Source organism: Mauremys mutica, chromosome 1 (genome assembly GCF_020497125.1).
Source record: "Mauremys mutica isolate MM-2020 ecotype Southern chromosome 1, ASM2049712v1, whole genome shotgun sequence".
Lineage (NCBI taxonomy): Eukaryota > Metazoa > Chordata > Testudines > Geoemydidae > Mauremys > Mauremys mutica.
In genome coordinates, this window is record NC_059072.1 from 5,974,627 (window position 1) to 5,991,554 (window position 16,928).

The 16,928-nt window shown below is 66.0% G+C and overlaps 1 protein-coding gene across 1 annotated transcript in view; it reads left to right on the forward strand.

Annotated features, from left to right (window-relative positions):
- SMO (smoothened, frizzled class receptor) overlaps positions 1–15,864 on the forward strand; it is a 35,058-nt gene extending 19,194 nt beyond the window's left edge. Inside the window, exons 8-12 of the mRNA XM_045028123.1 lie at positions 1,853–1,961; positions 2,787–2,972; positions 4,491–4,639; positions 6,721–6,855; positions 12,174–15,864. Of these exons, the coding sequence (XP_044884058.1) occupies positions 1,853–1,961; positions 2,787–2,972; positions 4,491–4,639; positions 6,721–6,855; positions 12,174–12,787 (1,193 nt within the window). The 3' untranslated portion in view covers positions 12,788–15,864. The remainder of the gene's footprint in view (positions 1–1,852; positions 1,962–2,786; positions 2,973–4,490; positions 4,640–6,720; positions 6,856–12,173) is intronic.
- Positions 15,865–16,928: the final 1,064 nt, after the last annotated feature.

Here is a 16,928-nt window from a genome sequence, read left to right on the forward strand (position 1 = left end):
CCAGCCTTGGGTAGGGGCCTCCCGGGGAAACCCAGGGCCTGCACAAAGCGGTGGCACTGGCCCAGTAGAAGACGCAGGGAGGGGTATGAGTGACTCACCGAGGGTGCTCTCGCCTTTAGATAAGGCATCAGAGCCAGGTCCCGACCACTCCCGGAGCCTCTCTGCCAAGTTAACACAGGCCTTCTGGCCAGACTCCAGCTGAGTGAGTGCCTTTTCCCTCCCTCGGATTCCCTGGGAAGGTTGGATATATTATTCCTTTTCTGGTCCGAACCTGTGGTGGTGTGCTGATGTTACGCAGCTGCCACGGTCCTCCCCAGAGGCAGGGGCGGCTCTAGGCACCAGCTAAACAAGCAGGTGCCTAGGGCGGCGAAATTTAGGGGGCGGCGAAATGACGGGCGTGTATGTGCCCGCTTACCGGCAGAGCGGCGGGAGCTCTTCCCCGGCTGCAGAGGACAGGCTGCTCCTCGGCTTGTCCCCGCGGGTGCACACCAAGAAGTGGCCCCTCCTCTGCAGCCGGGGAAGGGCCGCGCTACCAGCTCCGCCTGGGGAGGGGAGGGGAGGGGGTTGCTTACCGCGGAAAGGCGGGAGCCGGTAGCGCAGCCCTGCCCGGGCTGCAGAGGAGGGGCCGCTTCTCCTCCGCTTGTCCCCGCCGGTGCACTCCGAGAAGCGGCCCCTCCTCTGCAGCTGGGGAAGGGCCGCGCTACCAGCTCCCGCCGCTCTTCCGCAGTAAGGGCCCCCCCCGGCGGAGCTGGTACCGCGGCCCTGCCCCAGCTGCAGAGGAGGGGCCGCTCCTCAGCTTGTTCGCGCTGCTCTCCTGCAGGCAGCGGCCACCCCCCACCCTCCAGACCAACCGGTAGCCACCTGCGGGCCGCCTCCCTGGGGGGGGGGGGGCTAGGGCGGCGCTGCGCTGCGGGGGGGGGGGGGGCTCGGGCTGCGGTCGGCGCCGCTTGGGGGGGGGGGGGGGGCTCGGGCGGGGGTCGGCGCCGCTCGGGGGGGGGGCCTCGGGTTGCGGTCGGCGCCGCTGGGGGGGGGGGCTCGGGCTGCGGTCGGCGCCGCTCGGGGGGGGGGGCTCGGGCTGCGGTCGGCGCCGCTCGGGGGGGGGGGGCTCGGGCTGCGGTCGGCGCCGCTCGGGGGGGGGGGGGCTCGGGCTGCGGGCGGCGCGGCTCGGGGGGGGGGCTCGGGCTGCGGTCGGCGCTGCGCGGGGGGGGGCTCGGGCTGCGGTCGGCGCCGCTGGGGGGGGGGGGCTCTTCTTTTCTGCCTGTGGCGGCAGGAAAGCTAGAGCCGGCCCTGCCCAGAGGTGGCTGCGTTTCACTGCCGGGTAACGTGGCCTCCGTGTGGACGGTGCGTAAAGCTCTTCGGGCCGGAAGACGCGCTGGAAGCGGGTGCAGCTGATACTGACGAGGACCCCACCCAGGGCCGGCTTTATGAAGGGCGGGGCCCGATTCGAATACCCGGCGGTGGTCCGGGGCTCTGGCGGCACTTTGGTGGCGGGGGTCCACTCCGGGTCTTCTGCGGCACCAAAGGACCCCCTGCCGCCAAATACCTGGTGCAGACCTCCCCCCCCCCCCCCCCCGCTGCCGAAATGCCGCCGAAGACCCGGAGCGGAACACCCCCCCTGCGCCGGGTGAGTAGAAAAAAGATAAAAAATTAAAAAGACGCCTAAGGCGCGGGGCCCGATTCCTAAAGCCGGCCCTGACCCCATCAGAGGCGCGGGAGGAGCCCGGGTTTGACCCCCTCCCTTCACTTTTCCTGGATCGTGTTTCCATCGGGGCTTCCTCAGGCCGGCAACATGCCGCGTCCTGGCCCTGAGGCTGTGGGAATAACCCCGGGGCCCTTCTGTGCTTCCTTACAGGCATCTTTGGCTTCCTGGCCTTCGGCTTCGTCCTCATCACCTTCGCCTGCCACTTCTACGACTTCTTCAACCAGGCTGAGTGGGAGCGGAGCTTCCGGGAGTACGTCCTGTAAGTGGGGACAGGCCGTGCCCCCCCCCGGTCCCTTTAACAGGCGCCCCCAGCCCCCCAGAGGGGCGGCAAGAGTCCAGTAGAGCTCCTTGCTCCGTGTTGGAGGAAGGTGACGCTTTCCATGAGCTCCCCTCCGCTGCCAGGTCCCGTGACGACGCTCTTCCCGTTCCCCACGCGGAAGCCTGGCCGCTCGTGTGGATTCCCACTCTGGCGTCGCCTGATGCCGTGGGAGCGGCAGTCCCTGGGGGATGCCACGGCTGGTCCCCGTGTCACCCCTCACGGGCACGTTGGGGCGTGACTGCCCCGGCCGGCCGTGGCCCCGGGCCTGTTCCCGTTTCAGCGGGGAGCGGAGCTGAGCGGCACGGGGACCGGGGGCACCCTGACGTGCCTGATCCCGGGGAGATGCATCAGGAGGAACCCGAGATGGGCCCGTTAGCCCGTCGCTGTGCTCAGTGCTGGGTCGTTCCCTGCCCGGCTGGTCCCGAGGCTCAGACCGTGGGGCTTCCTGCGGAGGGCCGGTCACGTGGCGCGGCTGCGGCTGCCCTGCCCTCGCGCGGCCCCCATCACCGCGGTGTCCTGGCAGCTGTTGGGGGCCGTCGAGCTGTGGGAAGGGGCCTCGGCCCCTGAATCTAATCAGCGGCTGCTGCTTGCAGGGGGTGTGTGTCATTGCCCTGTATCTGGCTGCGCTAAGGGGAGGGCAGGTCGTCACTGGGGGTGGGGGATGGGAGGGGGCTTTCCGGGTGCCCGGCTCCCCATTGCCCCGGGCAGGGGGGGTTTTAGCCCCTGCTCTCCGTGCCGCCGTCACGCCCCGTGTTCCTGGCGCAGGTGCGAAGCGAACGTGACGATCGCCATCCAGACCAACAAGCCGATCCCAGACTGCGAGATCAAGAACCGGCCCAGCCTGCTGGTGGAGAAGATCAACCTCTTTGCCATGTTCGGCACCGGCATTTCCATGAGCACCTGGGTGTGGACCAAAGCCACCCTCCTCATCTGGAAGCGCACCTGGTGCAGGTGGGAGCAGCCCTCCCCCAGCCCGGAGCTACTGGGGCCTCCTCTGAGCCCCAGCAGCTGAGGTTCAGCGGGGGGCACCGCATGCCCAAGGCCCCCAGACACAGTCCAGCCCAGGTCCGTCGCTGTCCTTATCCGGCAGCTGCCTGGTGGCCCCTGGGCGAGGAATTCAGTGGGTCTCGGCTGGTTCCTGGGGGACGGGGGACGGGGGGGTTCCCAGCAGAGAGGCACAGAGTGGCATGGGTCAGAAGCTGAGCTGGGCAGGGTCAGGCCTAGTGACAGGAGCAGTGGTAGCTGGGCCTAGTGGTCGGGGCGGTGGCAACCGGGCCAGGCACTGGAGACAAAGGTTGGAGTCACGAGTCAAGAGCAGCTTTGGAACAAAGCAGGGACGGGGCCGGGAATGGGGCTGGAGTCGGGGCCGGGAATGGGGCTGGAGTCGGGGCAGGGCTGGAGCAGGGCCGGGAACGGGGCTGGAGTCGGAGCGGGGCTGGAGCAGGGCCGGGAACGGGGCTGGAGTCGGGGCAGGGCTGGAGCAGGCCGGGAAGGAGGCTGGAGTCGTGGCAGGGACAGGAACGGGGCTGGAGTCGGGGCAGGGAACGGGGCTGGAGTTGGGGCGGGACTGGGAACGGGGCTGGAGTCGGGGCAGGGGCAGGGCCGGGAACGGGGCTAGAGTCGGGGCCGGGATCGGGGCTGGAGTCGGGGCGGGGCTGGATCGAGGGTCCCCAGACCTGCTCCTGGCTCGTGGGTTGGCTGGAGCCAAGCGCAGGACGGACCCATCGCCAGCTGTGGCTTCCCCAGGCTGGTTCAGGGATGGCTCCTCGGCTCCTCGCCTGGAGGCTGAATTCCCTGGGCCCCCCTGGCTCGGGAGCGACACACGTCTGGGGGGTGGGGGAGCTGCAGCCGGCGCCGCCTGCCCCGTACCCGGCTGTGGCTCCGTCGGGGCGTCGGTCTCAGGCTGCCCCTCCAGCCCCGAATGCCCATGACAGAGGTGGGGGAGGGGAAGGGATTCCTCCCTCCGGAGCAGGGGGCTGAGACCCCCGCCTGGCTGCGTGGGGAGCCGCGTGGCGCCGCGAAGAAGGGGCAGATCCCGGAGTTAGGGGGTGCGGGGGGGGGGGGCTGGTGTGAGTTCGGCCCACAGCTGCAGGGGGGCTGCAGCCGAGGGAGGGGGGCGCCTGGAGGGGTGATCCCGGGGGTGGGGCCCGGGGCCCGAGTCTCCTTGACACTGACGCCCCCGGCCACCGTGGTGGGAAGGGCCCTGGTGCCCGCGTGTTACCGTCCGTGTGTCCGTCTCCGTGTCCGTCCCCCGGCCGTGGTGCAGGGAGGGGGAATCGGGGGAAGGAGCGGGACACCCCGTCCTTGGGGCTGGGAGGATGGAGGGTTCCCTCGGTAACCGACAAACTGGCTTCCTGGCTCAGCGGGAGAGGGGTGGAGGGGGCAGCCCAGGAGCGCTCCTCAGCCCCACTGGAGAGGGTCCGTGCCCCCCGGCCGAGCCAGCCCCCCGACCCCGTTCCCTCCCCCCAGGCTGACCGGCCAGAGCGACGACGAGCCCAAGAGGATCAGGAAAAGCAGGATGATCGCCAAGGCCTTCTCCAAGCGGAAGGAGCTGCTGCGCAACCCGGAGCAGGAGCTGTCCTTCAGCATGCGCACCGTCTCGCACGACGGGCCCGTGGGTACGGCCGGGGGGGAGGGGACCCTGGGGGCTTCGCACGACGGGCCCGTGGGTACGGCCGGGGGGGAGGGGACCCTGGGGGCTTCGCACGACCGGCCCGTGGGTACGGCCGGGGGGGGGGGAACCATGGGGGCTTCGCACGACGGGCCCGTGGGTACGGCCGGGGGGGGAACCATGGGGGCTTCGCACGACGGGCCCGTGGGTACGGCCGGAGAGGGAGGGGACCCTGGGGGCTTCGCACGACGGGCCCATGGGTACGTCTGGGGGGGAGGGGACCATGGGGGCTTCGCACGACGGGCCCATGGGTACGTCCCGGGGGAGGAGGGGACCATGGGGGCTTCGCACGATGGGCCCGTGGGTACGTCTGGGGAGGGGACCATGGGGGCTTCGCACGACGGGCCCGTGGGTACGTCCGGGGGGGGAACCATGGGGGCTTCGCACGACGGGCCCGTGGGTACGTCCGGGGGGGAGGGAACCATGGGGGCTTCGCACACCACCACCCTGGTGCTAGGCCCCCTCTTCGGTGGCAGGTTTGCGGCCCCCACTGCTTATCAGTCTTGGGGGGGGAAACGCTTCTGTGGTCCGAGGTTTGTTGTGGGGCACGTGGGCCGTGGCTCTCAGCAAGGCACCTCCCTCCGCCCTCACTAGGGGGCGCTGCTGAGAGCAGCTGCCGCAGGGTCAGACCGGCCCGTAACGCCCCGTCTGACCGCGCCCATCGCGCCGCCTTGTTGTGACGTGTTTGGCTGCATCCCTGCGCTCCTGAAAGGGGCCAGCAACGAGCCCATCAGAACGGCCGGACTGGCCCAGACCAATGGTCCATCTAGCCCAGTATCGTGTCGTCCGACGGTGGCTGGTCCCAGGCGCTGGGAATGGACAGAACAGGCAACCACTGAGTGGTCCGTCCCCTCTCGTCCGGTCCCAGCGTCTGGCAGACAGAGGCCAGGGACGCCCAGAGCCTGGGGTTGCATCCCTGACCGCTCGGCTAAAAGCCATTGATGGCCCCTCGCTCTAGAGCCTAGAGCGTCTCTCAAACTGGGGGCCAGGAGCTCCACGGGCCCCACTGATCGACTCCTCCTGCTCCCTCCGGCGCGCCGGGGAACAGCTGTTCAGCAGCGGGCGCCAGGCCCGGGGGGAGGCAGGGACAGGGTGCGCTCGGGGGAGGGGCGGAAAGAGGCGGGGAGGAGGAGGGGCAGGGGTGGACTGGGGGCAGGGCCTGGGGCTGAGCCTTGGGGTCCATGTCCGCAGGTGGTTACGGTTTGAGAACCGCTGTCCTGGAGCAGCATCCCGCCCCCAGGCCAGGGAGCCGGCAAGCGGCAGGATTTACTTACGCATTAAAAGCGTCGTCAGAAAAGTGACCGACGTAGAAATGGCCCCGCCCTGCCCCACGGATCTGCCCCTTGGACCCAGTTCCCTCCTGGCGTAACTCCGTGACTCCAAGGAAGTTACCGCAGGGGGCGAACGTCTCTGCCTAGCTAACGTGTGCGGCCCACGTTGCTGTAGGCTCGGACGCGCCTCCGAGTCTTTAGTGGAATTACCCTCGCTCGTCCCTGAGAGGGCAGGGCTCCTACCCCCTTCAGGCAGCAGGAGGTGAAGTGACTTGCCCGTGGTCACTGTAGAAGTCTGTGGCAGAGCGGGGACTTGGACCCAGATGTGCCCTAACCACTGGCTCGTCCTGCCTGTCTGTGTACAGCAGGGGTGTTGCGAAACTGTCTGGAGGGCCGGGTAGGGAGGCCGTGCAGACGCATCTCAGGCCGACTTCTGGCCCGTTTGGCCCCCGCTTAGTGATGTAAAAGCCGGGCAAAGACCCTCTGGGCTCTCAGGCCCTAGGCAGCTGGAAAACGCATCCTCACTGCTCTGCGGGGCCATTCGCACAGGGTCCAGCCTCGGGGGGTGGGAATGGGAGGGCGTCCTGGTCGCCCCAGGAACACAGGGCGTTGGCTCCGGAACAGGCTGCTGGTGGGGTCAGCCAGGGCGGGAGATTGGGGTGAATCAGTGAAGATCCCCCCGTACCCCACTCAGGCTGCGGGATTCCCCCCTCTGCTGAGCGGGCGGTAAGGATCTTCTCTGTGGCTTCCGTCCCAGCTGGCCTGGCGTTCGACATCAACGAGCCCTCAGCTGACGTCTCCTCGGCCTGGGCCCAGCACGTCACCAAGATGGTGGCCAGGAGAGGGGCCATCCTGCCGCAGGACGTCTCCGTCACGCCCGTGGCGACACCCGGTGAGTCCCGGGGAAAGCGAGGGGTGGTGCGGGAGACGGGCAGGCCATGAGGTCATGACACCGCGCGCGTCTGCACAAGGTCACTTGTGTCCCAGGAGCACCTAGCGGTTTCCGTTGAGATCAGGGCCCCTGGGTGGCGGGTGCTGCTCAGCCCCACAGCGAGAGACAGGCCCTGCAATCTAGCTTCTGGCAGTTGGGAAACGGAGGCCGAAAGATGAAGCTCCACAGAGCCAGCAATCAAATGCAGGACCCCTGCGTCCCAGTGCCTGAGCCACAAGGCCAGCTTCGCTCACCCCTTCTAGACGGGAAGCACTGGACTGGGAATCAGGAGACTTTTTGGTTTTCCTCCTCGCCCTGATGCTAACCTGGTGCGTGACCTGGGGCAAGTCACTTCTCCACGCTGGGCCTGCATTTCCCCACCTGTAAAACGAGGGCGGTGATATCCGCCCCCCCCTCTGGGGGCTGTGAGACCGGGGATGCAAGGGATAGGAGAGGGATTGCACCACAGCCATGGAAATGCAGCCACTTCTGGGGTGGAAGGTGGCACCCGTTCAGCAGGCTCACAGTGCAGCGAAGGCGATTGCTGTGTGGAACCAGGGGAGGTATAATTCTGTGAATTGGAATTTGGCAGAGACGCTACGAATTGTAATAACCCAGGGTTAAAAATTCCACCTGACGTCCCAAACAACCTCTGCTCAGGGGAGGGGCAGGGCTGGCAGCGCAGGGAAGGGAGGCGAGTCAGGACTGAGGGGCACCGGCAGAGCTGTGTGTGGTGGGAAGCCAGGGGCTGGGGCGGGGGGGCTGCGGGTCGGGAGTGAGGAGCGTGGGGAGAAGCCCAGGGCTGGGGCTGCGGGTCGGGAGTGAGGAGCGTGGGGAGAAGCCCAGGGCTGGGGGAGCGGGGGCTGCGGGTCGGGATTGAGGAGCGTGGGAAGAGGCCCAGGGATGGGGGAGCCGGGGGCTGCGGGTCGGGATTGAGGAGCGTGGGGAGAAGCCCAGGGCTGGGGCAGCAGGGGCTGCGGGTCGGGAGTGAGGAGCGTGGGGAGAAGCCCAGGGCTGGGGCAGCGGGGGCTGCAGGTCGGGAGTGAGGAGCGCGGGGAGAAGCCCAGGGCTGGGGTAGCGGGGGCTGCGGGTCGGGATTGAGGAGCGTGGGGAGAAGCCCAGGGCTGGGGTAGCCGGGGGCTGCGGGTCGGGATTGAGGAGCGTGGGGAGAGGCCCAGGGCTGGGGGAGCGGGGGCTGCGGGTCGGGATTGAGGAGCGTGGGGAGAAGCCCAGGGCTGGGGGAGCCGGGGGCTGCGGGTCAGGAGTGAGGAGCAGGGGGAGAAGCCCAGGGCTGGGGCAGCGGGGGCTGCGGGTCGGGAGTGAGGAGCGTGGGGAGATGCCCAGGGCTGGGGCAGCGGGGGCTGCGGGTCGGGAGTGAGGAGCGTGGGGAGAGGCCCAGGGCTGGGGCAGCCGGGGGCTGCGGGGCGGGAGGGAGGAGCGGGGGGAGATGCCCAGGGCTGGGGTAGCCGGGGGCTGCGGGTCGGGAGTGAGGAGCGCGGGGAGAAGCCCAGGGCGGGGGGAGCGGGGGCTGCGGGTCGGGATTGAGGAGCGTGGGGAGAGGCCCAGGGCTGGGGCAGCGGGGGCTGCGGGTCGGGAGTGAGGAGCGCGGGGAGAAGCCCAGGGCTGGGGCAGCGGGGGCTGCGGGTCGGGAGTGAGGAGCGCGGGGAGAAGCCCAGGGTTGGGGGAGCCGGGGGCTGCGGGTCTGGATTGAGGAGCGTGGGGAGAAGCCCAGGGCTGGGGTAGCCGGGGGCTGCGGGTCGGGATTGAGGAGCGCGGGGAGAAGCCCAGGGCTGGCGCAGCGGGGGCTGCGGGTCGGGAGTGAGGAGCGTGGGGAGAAGCCCAGTGCTGGGGGAGCCGGGGGCTGCGGGTTGGGAGTGAGGAGCGTGGGAAGAGGCCCAGGGCTGGGGGAGCCGGGGGCTGCGGGTCGGGAGTGAGGAGCGTGGGGAGAAGCCCTGGGCCTGGGCAGCGGGGGCTGCGGGTCGGGATTGAGGAGCGTGGGAAGAGGCCCAGGGATGGGGGAGCCGGGGGCTGCGGGTCGGGAGTGAGGAGCGCGGGGAGAAGCCCAGGGCTGGGCTAGCGGGGGCTGCGGGTCGGGATTGAGGAGCGTGGGGAGAGGCCCAGGGCTGGGGCAGCGGGGGCTGCGGGTCGGGATTGAGGAGCGTGGGGAGAAGCCCAGGGCTGGGGCAGCAGGGGCTGCGGGTCGGGAGTGAGGAGCGCGGGGAGAAGTCCAGGGCTGGGGCAGCGGGGGCTGCGGGTCGGGAGTGAGGAGCGTGGGGAGAAGCCCAGGGCTGGGGCAGCGGGGGCTGCGGGTCGGGAGTGAGGAGCGTGGGGAGAAGCCCAGGGCTGGGGCAGCGGGGGCTGCGGGTCGGGAGTGAGGAGCGTGGGGAGAGGCCCAGGGCTGGGGCAGCTGGGGCTGCGGGTCGGGAGTGAGGAGCGTGGGGAGAAGCCCAGGGCTGGGGCTGCGGGTCGGGAGTGAGGAGCGTGGGGAGAAGCCCAGGGCTGGGTAGCCGGGGGCTGCGGCTCGGGAGTGAGGAGCGTGGGGAGAGGCCCAGGGCTGGGGCAGCGGGGGCTGCGGGTTGGGAGTGAGGAGCGTGGGGAGAGGCCCAGGGCTGGGGTAGCCAGGGGCTGCGGGTCGGGAGTGAGGAGCGTGGGGAGAAGCCCAGGGTTGGGCAGCGGGGGCTGCGGGTCGGGAGTGAGGAGCGTGGGGAGATGCCCAGGGCTGGGGCAGCGGGGGCTGCGGGTCGGGAGTGAGGAGCGTGGGGAGAAGCCCAGGGCTGGGGCTGCGGGTCGGGATTGAGGAGCGTGGGGAGAGGCCCAGGGCTGGGGCAGCGGGGGCTGCAGGTCGGGATTGAGGAGCGTGGGGAGAGGCCCAGGGCTGGGGTAGCGGGGGCTGCGGGTCGGGAGTGAGGAGCGCGGGGAGAAGCCCAGGGCTGGGGCAGCGGGGGCTGCGGGTCGGGATTGAGGAGCGTGGGGAGAAGCCCAGGGCTGGGGCAGCGGGGGCTGCGGGTCGGGATTGAGGAGCGTGGGGAGAAGCCCAGGGCTGGGGCAGCGGGGGCTGCGGGTCGGGAGTGAGGAGTGTGGGGAGAAGCCCAGGGCTGGCGGAGCCGGGGGCTGCGGGTCGGGAGTGAGGAGCGTGGGGAGATGCCCAGGGCTGGGGCAGCCGAGGGCTGCGGGTCGGGATTGAGGAGCGTGGGGAGAAGCCCAGTGCTGGGGTAGCCGGGGGCTGCGGGTCGGGATTGAGGAGCGTGGGGAGAAGCCCAGGGCTGGGGCAGCGGGGGCTGCGGGTCGGGAGTGAGGAGCGTGGGGAGAAGCCCAGGGCTGGGGTAGCCGGGGGCTGCGGGTCGGGATTGAGGAGCGTGGGGAGATGCCCAGGGCTGGGGCAGCGGGGGCTGCAGGTCGGGAGTGAGGAGCGCGGGGAGAAGCCCAGGGCTGGGGTAGCCGGGGGCTGCGGGTCGGGATTGAGGAGCGTGAGGAGAAGCCCAGGGCTGGGGCAGCGGGGGCTGCAGGTCGGGAGTGAGGAGCGCAGGGAGAAGCCCAGGGCTGGGGTAGCCGGGGGCTGCGGGTCGGGAGTGAGGAGCGCGGGGAGAAGCCCAGGGCTGGGGCAGCGGGGGCTGCAGGTCGGGAGTGAGGAGCGCAGGGAGAAGCCCAGGGCTGGGGTAGCCGGGGGCTGCGGGTCGGGATTGAGGAGCGCGGGGAGAAGCCCAGGGCTGGGGCAGCCGGGGGCTGCGGGTCGGGAGTGAGGAGCGCAGGGAGAAGCCCAGTGCTGGGGTAGCGGGGGCTGCGGGTCGGGAGTGAGGAGCGTGGGGAGAAGCCCAGGGCTGGGGGAGCGGGGGCTGCGGGTCGGGATTGAGGAGCGTGGGGAGAAGCCCAGGGCTGGGGCAGCGGGGGCTGCGGGTCGGGATTGAGGAGCGCGGGGAGAAGCCCAGGGCTGGGGTAGCCGGGGCTGCGGGTCGGGATTGAGGAGCGCGGGGAGAAGCCCAGGGCTGGGGTAGCCGGGGGCTGCGGGTCGGGATTGAGGAGCGTGGGGAGATGCCCAGGGCTGGGGTAGCCGGGGGCTGCGGGTCGGGATTGAGGAGCATGGGGAGAGGCCCAGGGCTGGGCTAGCGGGGGCTGCGGGTCGGGATTGAGGAGCGTGGGGAGAGGCCCAGGGCTGGGGCAGCCGGGGGCTGCGGGTCCGGATTGAGGAGCGCGGGAAGAAGCCCAGGGCTGGGGTAGCGGGGGCTGCGGGTCGGGATTGAGGAGCGTGGGGAGAAGCCCAGGGCTGGGGGAGCCGGGGGCTGCGGGTCGGGATTGAGGAGCGCGGGGAGAAGCCCAGGGCTGGGGCAGCGGGGGCTGCGGGTCGGGATTGAGGAGCGTGGGGAGAAGCCCAGGGCTGGGGCAGCGGGGGCTGCGGGTCGGGAGTGAGGAGCATGGGGAGATGCCCAGGGCTGGGGTAGCCGGGGGCTGCGGCTCGGGAGTGAGGAGCGTGGGGAGAGGCCCAGGGCTGGGGCAGCGGGGGCTGCGGGTTGGGAGTGAGGAGCGTGGGAAGAGGCCCAGGGCTGGGGGAGCCGGGGGCTGCGGGTCGGGAGTGAGGAGCGTGGGGAGAAGCCCAGGGCCTGGGCAGCGGGGGCTGCGGGTCGGGATTGAGGAGCGTGGGAAGAGGCCCAGGGATGGGGGAGCCGGGGGCTGCGGGTCGGGAGTGAGGAGCGTGGGGAGAAGCCCAGGGCCTGGGCAGCGGGGGCTGCGGGTCGGGATTGAGGAGCGTGGGGAGAAGCCCAGGGCTGGGGGAGCGAGGGCTGCGGGTCGGGAGTGAGGAGCGTGGGGAGAGGCCCAGGGCTGGGGTAGCCGGGGGCTGCGGGTCGGGATTGAGGAGCGTGGGGAGAAGCCCAGGGCTGGGGGAGCGGGGGCTGCGGGTCGGGATTGAGGAGCGTGGGGAGAGGCCCAGGGCTGGGGTAGCCGGGGGCTGCGGGTCGGGAGTGAGGAGCGTGGGGAGAAGCCCAGGGCTGGGGCAGCGGGGGCTGCGGGTCGGGATTGAGGGCATGGGCAGACGGGACCAGTAAGGAGCAGGGGTTGGGGTTTAGGGCCGTTGGCAGGCCTGGGGCAGCCGGGAATCTCTGGGCTGGGACGGCTGCAGCGGCAGAGCTGGGTGAGGACATGGATCCATCACACTTGCTCACGCTGTGCCCGCACTTGGGTCTGTCTCCTGCCGTCCCGGTCGCTGAGTTTCCCGCGGGGGGTTTAACAGCGAACCCGCCTGGGAAGGCCCCGCTCACCCCGTCTCCCCTCTCTCGCGCCCGCAGTGCCGCCGGACGAAAGGGCGAACCTGTGGGTGGTGGACGCCGAGATCTCGCCCGAGCTGGAGAAGAGAGCCAGCCGCAAGAAGAGGAGGAGGAGGAAGAAGAAGGAGGTCTGCCCCCTGGGGCCTGCGCTCTGCGACGTGGGCTCCTTCCCCCCACCGGCCCGCAGCGCCGTCCCTCGCCTGCCCAAGCTGCCACGGCAGAAGTGCCTGGTCGCCAACCCCAGGGAGTCTCAGCTTGGGGAAGAGGTGCCGCCCCCAGGCTCCTACCCCGGCCTGAGGTTCAGCCTCTCCCAGCACGAAGGCCTCTTCCCCCAGGACAACCCCGCCAGGTCCAGGAAACACGCCGCCTTCCATCTGGTCAGCAACCCCTTCTGCCCCGAGACCGAGCCCCAGGAGGATCTGGCCCTCGAGGGCAGCGTGAGGGGCTTCCTGGCCCGCCAGCAGCACAACGGCTCGTTCCGGCTCCCCGCCGCGGGCCTGGATCCCGGCGCCCTGCCCGGCGGGAGCGTCCCCTGCGGGCCGAGGACTCATGGCAGGAGGGCAGGCTTCACCCCCATCCACTCCCAGACAAACCTCATGGATGCCGAGCTGCTGGAGGCCGATTCAGACTTTTAGGCCAGGAGGGACCCAGACCCTTTCGGTGCCTGGATAAGCCCTGGAGATCACCTCGTCGGGGACAGGCTGTGGAGGAGCCTGCAGATCCCCCCGCGTACAGACGTGGGTTTAAAGCTCCACTCCAGGTTCCGGCCAGGGACGGTTTTCGCTCAGAGGCAGGTTCTTCTCTGCTGCAAACCTTGATGCGTCCTCAGCAGCTTGTGGCAGCTTTCGAACTCCTGGGTTTCCTGGGCCCCTCCCTGCCGATCTTCCCACCCGAGACGTTCGGCCTCGTCCTGCCCGCGGGAGGGAGCCAGCCCTCGTCTCGGCTGGTTGAACGGCAGCTGGACGGGGCCTGCCAGGGATTATTTATTGCTCCGCAGGTGACGGAAACAAAACCGAACGGACGTTTGCTGGTGATGCCCCCAGAGGCCGGGCTCCTGCGGGGCTTGTGGGATGGAGCCAGGATGTCCCAGATGGCGTCGTGGATTGTTCCCTTCTTCACTCCGCTGCATGGAGCTTTTTGAGGACTCCTCCACCGGCAGCTCTGCCCCAGCTGGGTGCAGCGTTCGCTCCCCGATCTTTGGCCTGGGGGTGGGGATGAGCCTTGGAGAAGGTGAGAAACGTCCCTTGATGGCCTGGTGTCAGGGAGGCTGGGGGGGTCTATACGGAGAGGAGCCTCTCCGAGAGCAGAGAGAAGATCCCGGTGGATTCCTTATCCCAGGAGCGTCCAGCTGTCCCGTGAACCACACCAGGGGCTGCAAGGAAGGGGCTGGCGGCTCTGAGCCATAGCAGCCGTAATAGACGGCCAGAGGGTTTAGTTAGGGGTCTGTTTATTAACTTCTCGGAAGCACTGGGGCCGCGTCGCTCCCGGATCTTCGCCCATTGCCAGGAGAGGTGGAGACTTTGTACAGAGAGGGGCGGCGTGTGTAACACGTTGTCACCAGGATCAACCTCAGTGACTCAGCCAATCAGCACAACCCTCCTTGGGCCGCATCCCTGGGGCCGGGGACACGTTACCCAGCCCCAGAACCAGAGGCCTGGGCCAGACTTGTGCTGAACGGGAGCTGCTGGAGGACAAGGAGTCCAGCGTGTAGGGTTCCATGTGGCTCTCACGAAGCATTGCATGCTGGGATTTGTAGTCCCCGCTTGCTCTCTCTCTATTGACACCCCTGTTGGGGATCCTCCTGGCTCGCTAGACGGGGACCAGTTCAAAACAAGCCCACGCTCGGCCTTCCCCTTTGAAGGCTCCATCCCCGTGTGCGGAGGAAGCTAACTGGGCCCCTAGATGCTACTTAGTGGGTTTACATATTTCCGTTGTGTTACTGGTTTTTTAATGTATCTGTCTAATACACAGAGACGTTTACTAGGGCTGAGGGCCGTAACAGGGATGTCCCAGCTGGAAATCCCTGACAGCAGCGCGTCATGTCGCCTGCCTTCGGCCCGGAGCTTGTTTACTGTGCTTTTCGCTGTGGAATATGAAACATTAATGCTCTTCCCACACCCAAAATGTGCCTCGTTCTAAGCCGGGCTCCCCGTTCTGCCAGTGGAGTCACTCCGGATTGAAAAGGACGTAACCGAGAACCGCAGGAGGCCCCTCATCTGTATCAGAGCCGCGCGCTCGGGTTCCCTTTCACAAAGGTGCAGTCTCAGAGGATGTATTCTTGCTGGAGGGGAGGCGTTATTCCTCCTGTGTCCCAGCATCCCAAGTGGTAGGGAAGTGGCTTTCGATTGGCTGACGGTGATAGCTGAGAGCAGCTGTGTTGGCGTTTCCCGTTCAGCGCTGAAGCGAGAAGGGCTGTGTGGGAGGGGGCGTGTTCCCCACACTGGGGCCGTGTAAAGGGCAAATAAAACTTCTTTTCTGGTGCACTTGCGCCCTCAGAATCTGCCAGGTGGTTGGAATCCCCTTTTGCTCAAGAGTTGGTGGTTAAATGGGTCGTGTGTCATGGCTTTTTTCGCTTAAGGGGCGGAGTCTTTCATGTGCAAGCCCCGCCCCATCTGACTGTTTTGTGTAAGGGGCGGAGACTCAAGGGCTAACCCCGCCCCTCAGGTGAAGGGGTGGAGACTTGCTGGTACTAGCCCCTCCCCTTGGTTGTTGATCTCCTGGGGTCAGGGGAGCTATTCCAGCCACAGCTAAAAAAACAGCTCGACCTTTGACCCAGAACTCAAAGCTGGAACTTCCAGGGGGTTTAAAAAGTCCGGCTGCCACGACCAGCTCATTTTCCATGTTCACGAGCAGCCGGGTTCCAGCTGGCAACGCCCCAGGCCCAGGCGGAAGTCTCTCCTCATGGCATTTCTAGGCGTGCAGGGAGCCTCTTCCCACGGGAGGGGCTGAGCTGAAAAGTTGGGCTGAAGATGTAGTTTGCAGGGGCGGGTCTGGACCCAGGGTTCCAGTTTGGCCCATTGTAGGGAGAGGGCCAGCCAAGCCCATTCTAGCCAGATCTGAAATCCCCAAAGTTCGCGGGGGATTGGAGCTGGCGTGTTCTCATTCAGTCCTGACAAGACTCCCGGTGCAAGAGGCTTGGAGAAGCATCAAAGTGTCGTTGGTTTCTCCTGACACTAATTATCTCACTGAGGGCTCCGCACTGCAAAGGGCCCAGTATACAGAGGCTGGCGCATGCTGCTGAGTGGGTCCCTCCAAATACTATAATGCCCAGGAAAAATGCTGCGGCTTTAAGCTGGAATTAAGGTGGTAAATGATTCCATAAGAACGTAGGAATTCTGGATCCTAGGACGACCGGTTCAGACCGCAGGTGTCTCTAGTTCGGTATCTTGTCTCCCACGGTGGCCCATACCAAATGCTTTGGAAGAAGGTGTAAGACTCCTCCTAGTGTCAATTATAGAATAATGCGGTTTCTTCCCAGACCCTGGCAGTGTTAAGCCGACTAAACCCTAAGGCATGAGGTTTCATACCCTCTCTAACATGTTTTATATCTGTCGGTGTTTCTTATTCATGTAAATGTCTAAACTTTTGTTGAATCCTGCTAACTCCTGGTCTCAGTGATATCCAATGGCAGCAAGTTCCACAGTTTAATTTTTCTGTCTAAAAGAAAAAAAACTGCTTTTATCAGTATTAAATTTGCTATGTTTCAATTTAATTGTCTGTTCCCTTATTGGTACATAATGAAAAATAACCCAGCACCGCCAGCTGGATAGAAGCTTGGTAGCTTTTGCTTAAAAGACCCCAAAGTTATAAAGCCCAGAAATCCAATCCAGAATTGCCTGGTTTAAAATGGGAATGCCCATTCACATGCAACATTTCAATGGTGTAAAAATGAGCTTTTCTAAAGCCTAAGGCCAGTAGACTGTCTGCCCAATTTAAAAAAAAACACTTCAGTGAAAACAATTGGTTTTTTTAATGCACAAGCATTCACCTGTAGCATTTGGGAACCCAAAGCACAGAAAATCTCTGAGTGAAACTGCCTCCTACCAAAATGAAACTGACCTCAGGAATTTTTCATCATCTGAATCACGAGTCATGCAAAAATAAAATGAAGATCAAGAAGAGTGACAAACTGGATTTAAAGCGGGAGTTAATATCCGAGGTGGAGAGAGAACGTTGACAGAGTTAAACATTGGCACTGCACAGGTGAGATCACCCAAACAGCCTCTACATCACCGACCCCAGAACACCCTGAAACCAGGAGACAGGCCTATCTCCTAGCAATGCACATCAGTCAGTGTAAATGGATCTAAGTGGATTATTTTACTCCTGTTCATAAGCCAATTGGGCACTCTACTTAAAGTCCTGGTGTTAATTCAGATTATTTTTTACATTAATTTTTTTAACTCCCCTTCAACATTATGTCCTGATTTCATAAAACTTCTAAAAATATTTATAAGGGATTTTTCTGCTCCCTTGTTGAAATTTACAAAGGCGGTTACTGCAAGGGAAAAATTGGCCAGCCGGCTAGCCAGGGAAATTGACCCTAAATCAAATGCTGCTGAATACACAAAGGAAACCAGATTGGAAAAAGAGAATTTTCTTTGCTAACTTCTTTCTGCTCCTGCAAGCTCAGGTATTTCTTATAACTCATTATTTGTATTATGATAATGCCCAGGATGCTGATCCCATCTCTCTAGGTACTGCACAAACCCAGAACAAAAAGACGGTTCCCGCCGCAAAGAATTTACTTTAAACAAGAGACGACAGATGGATACA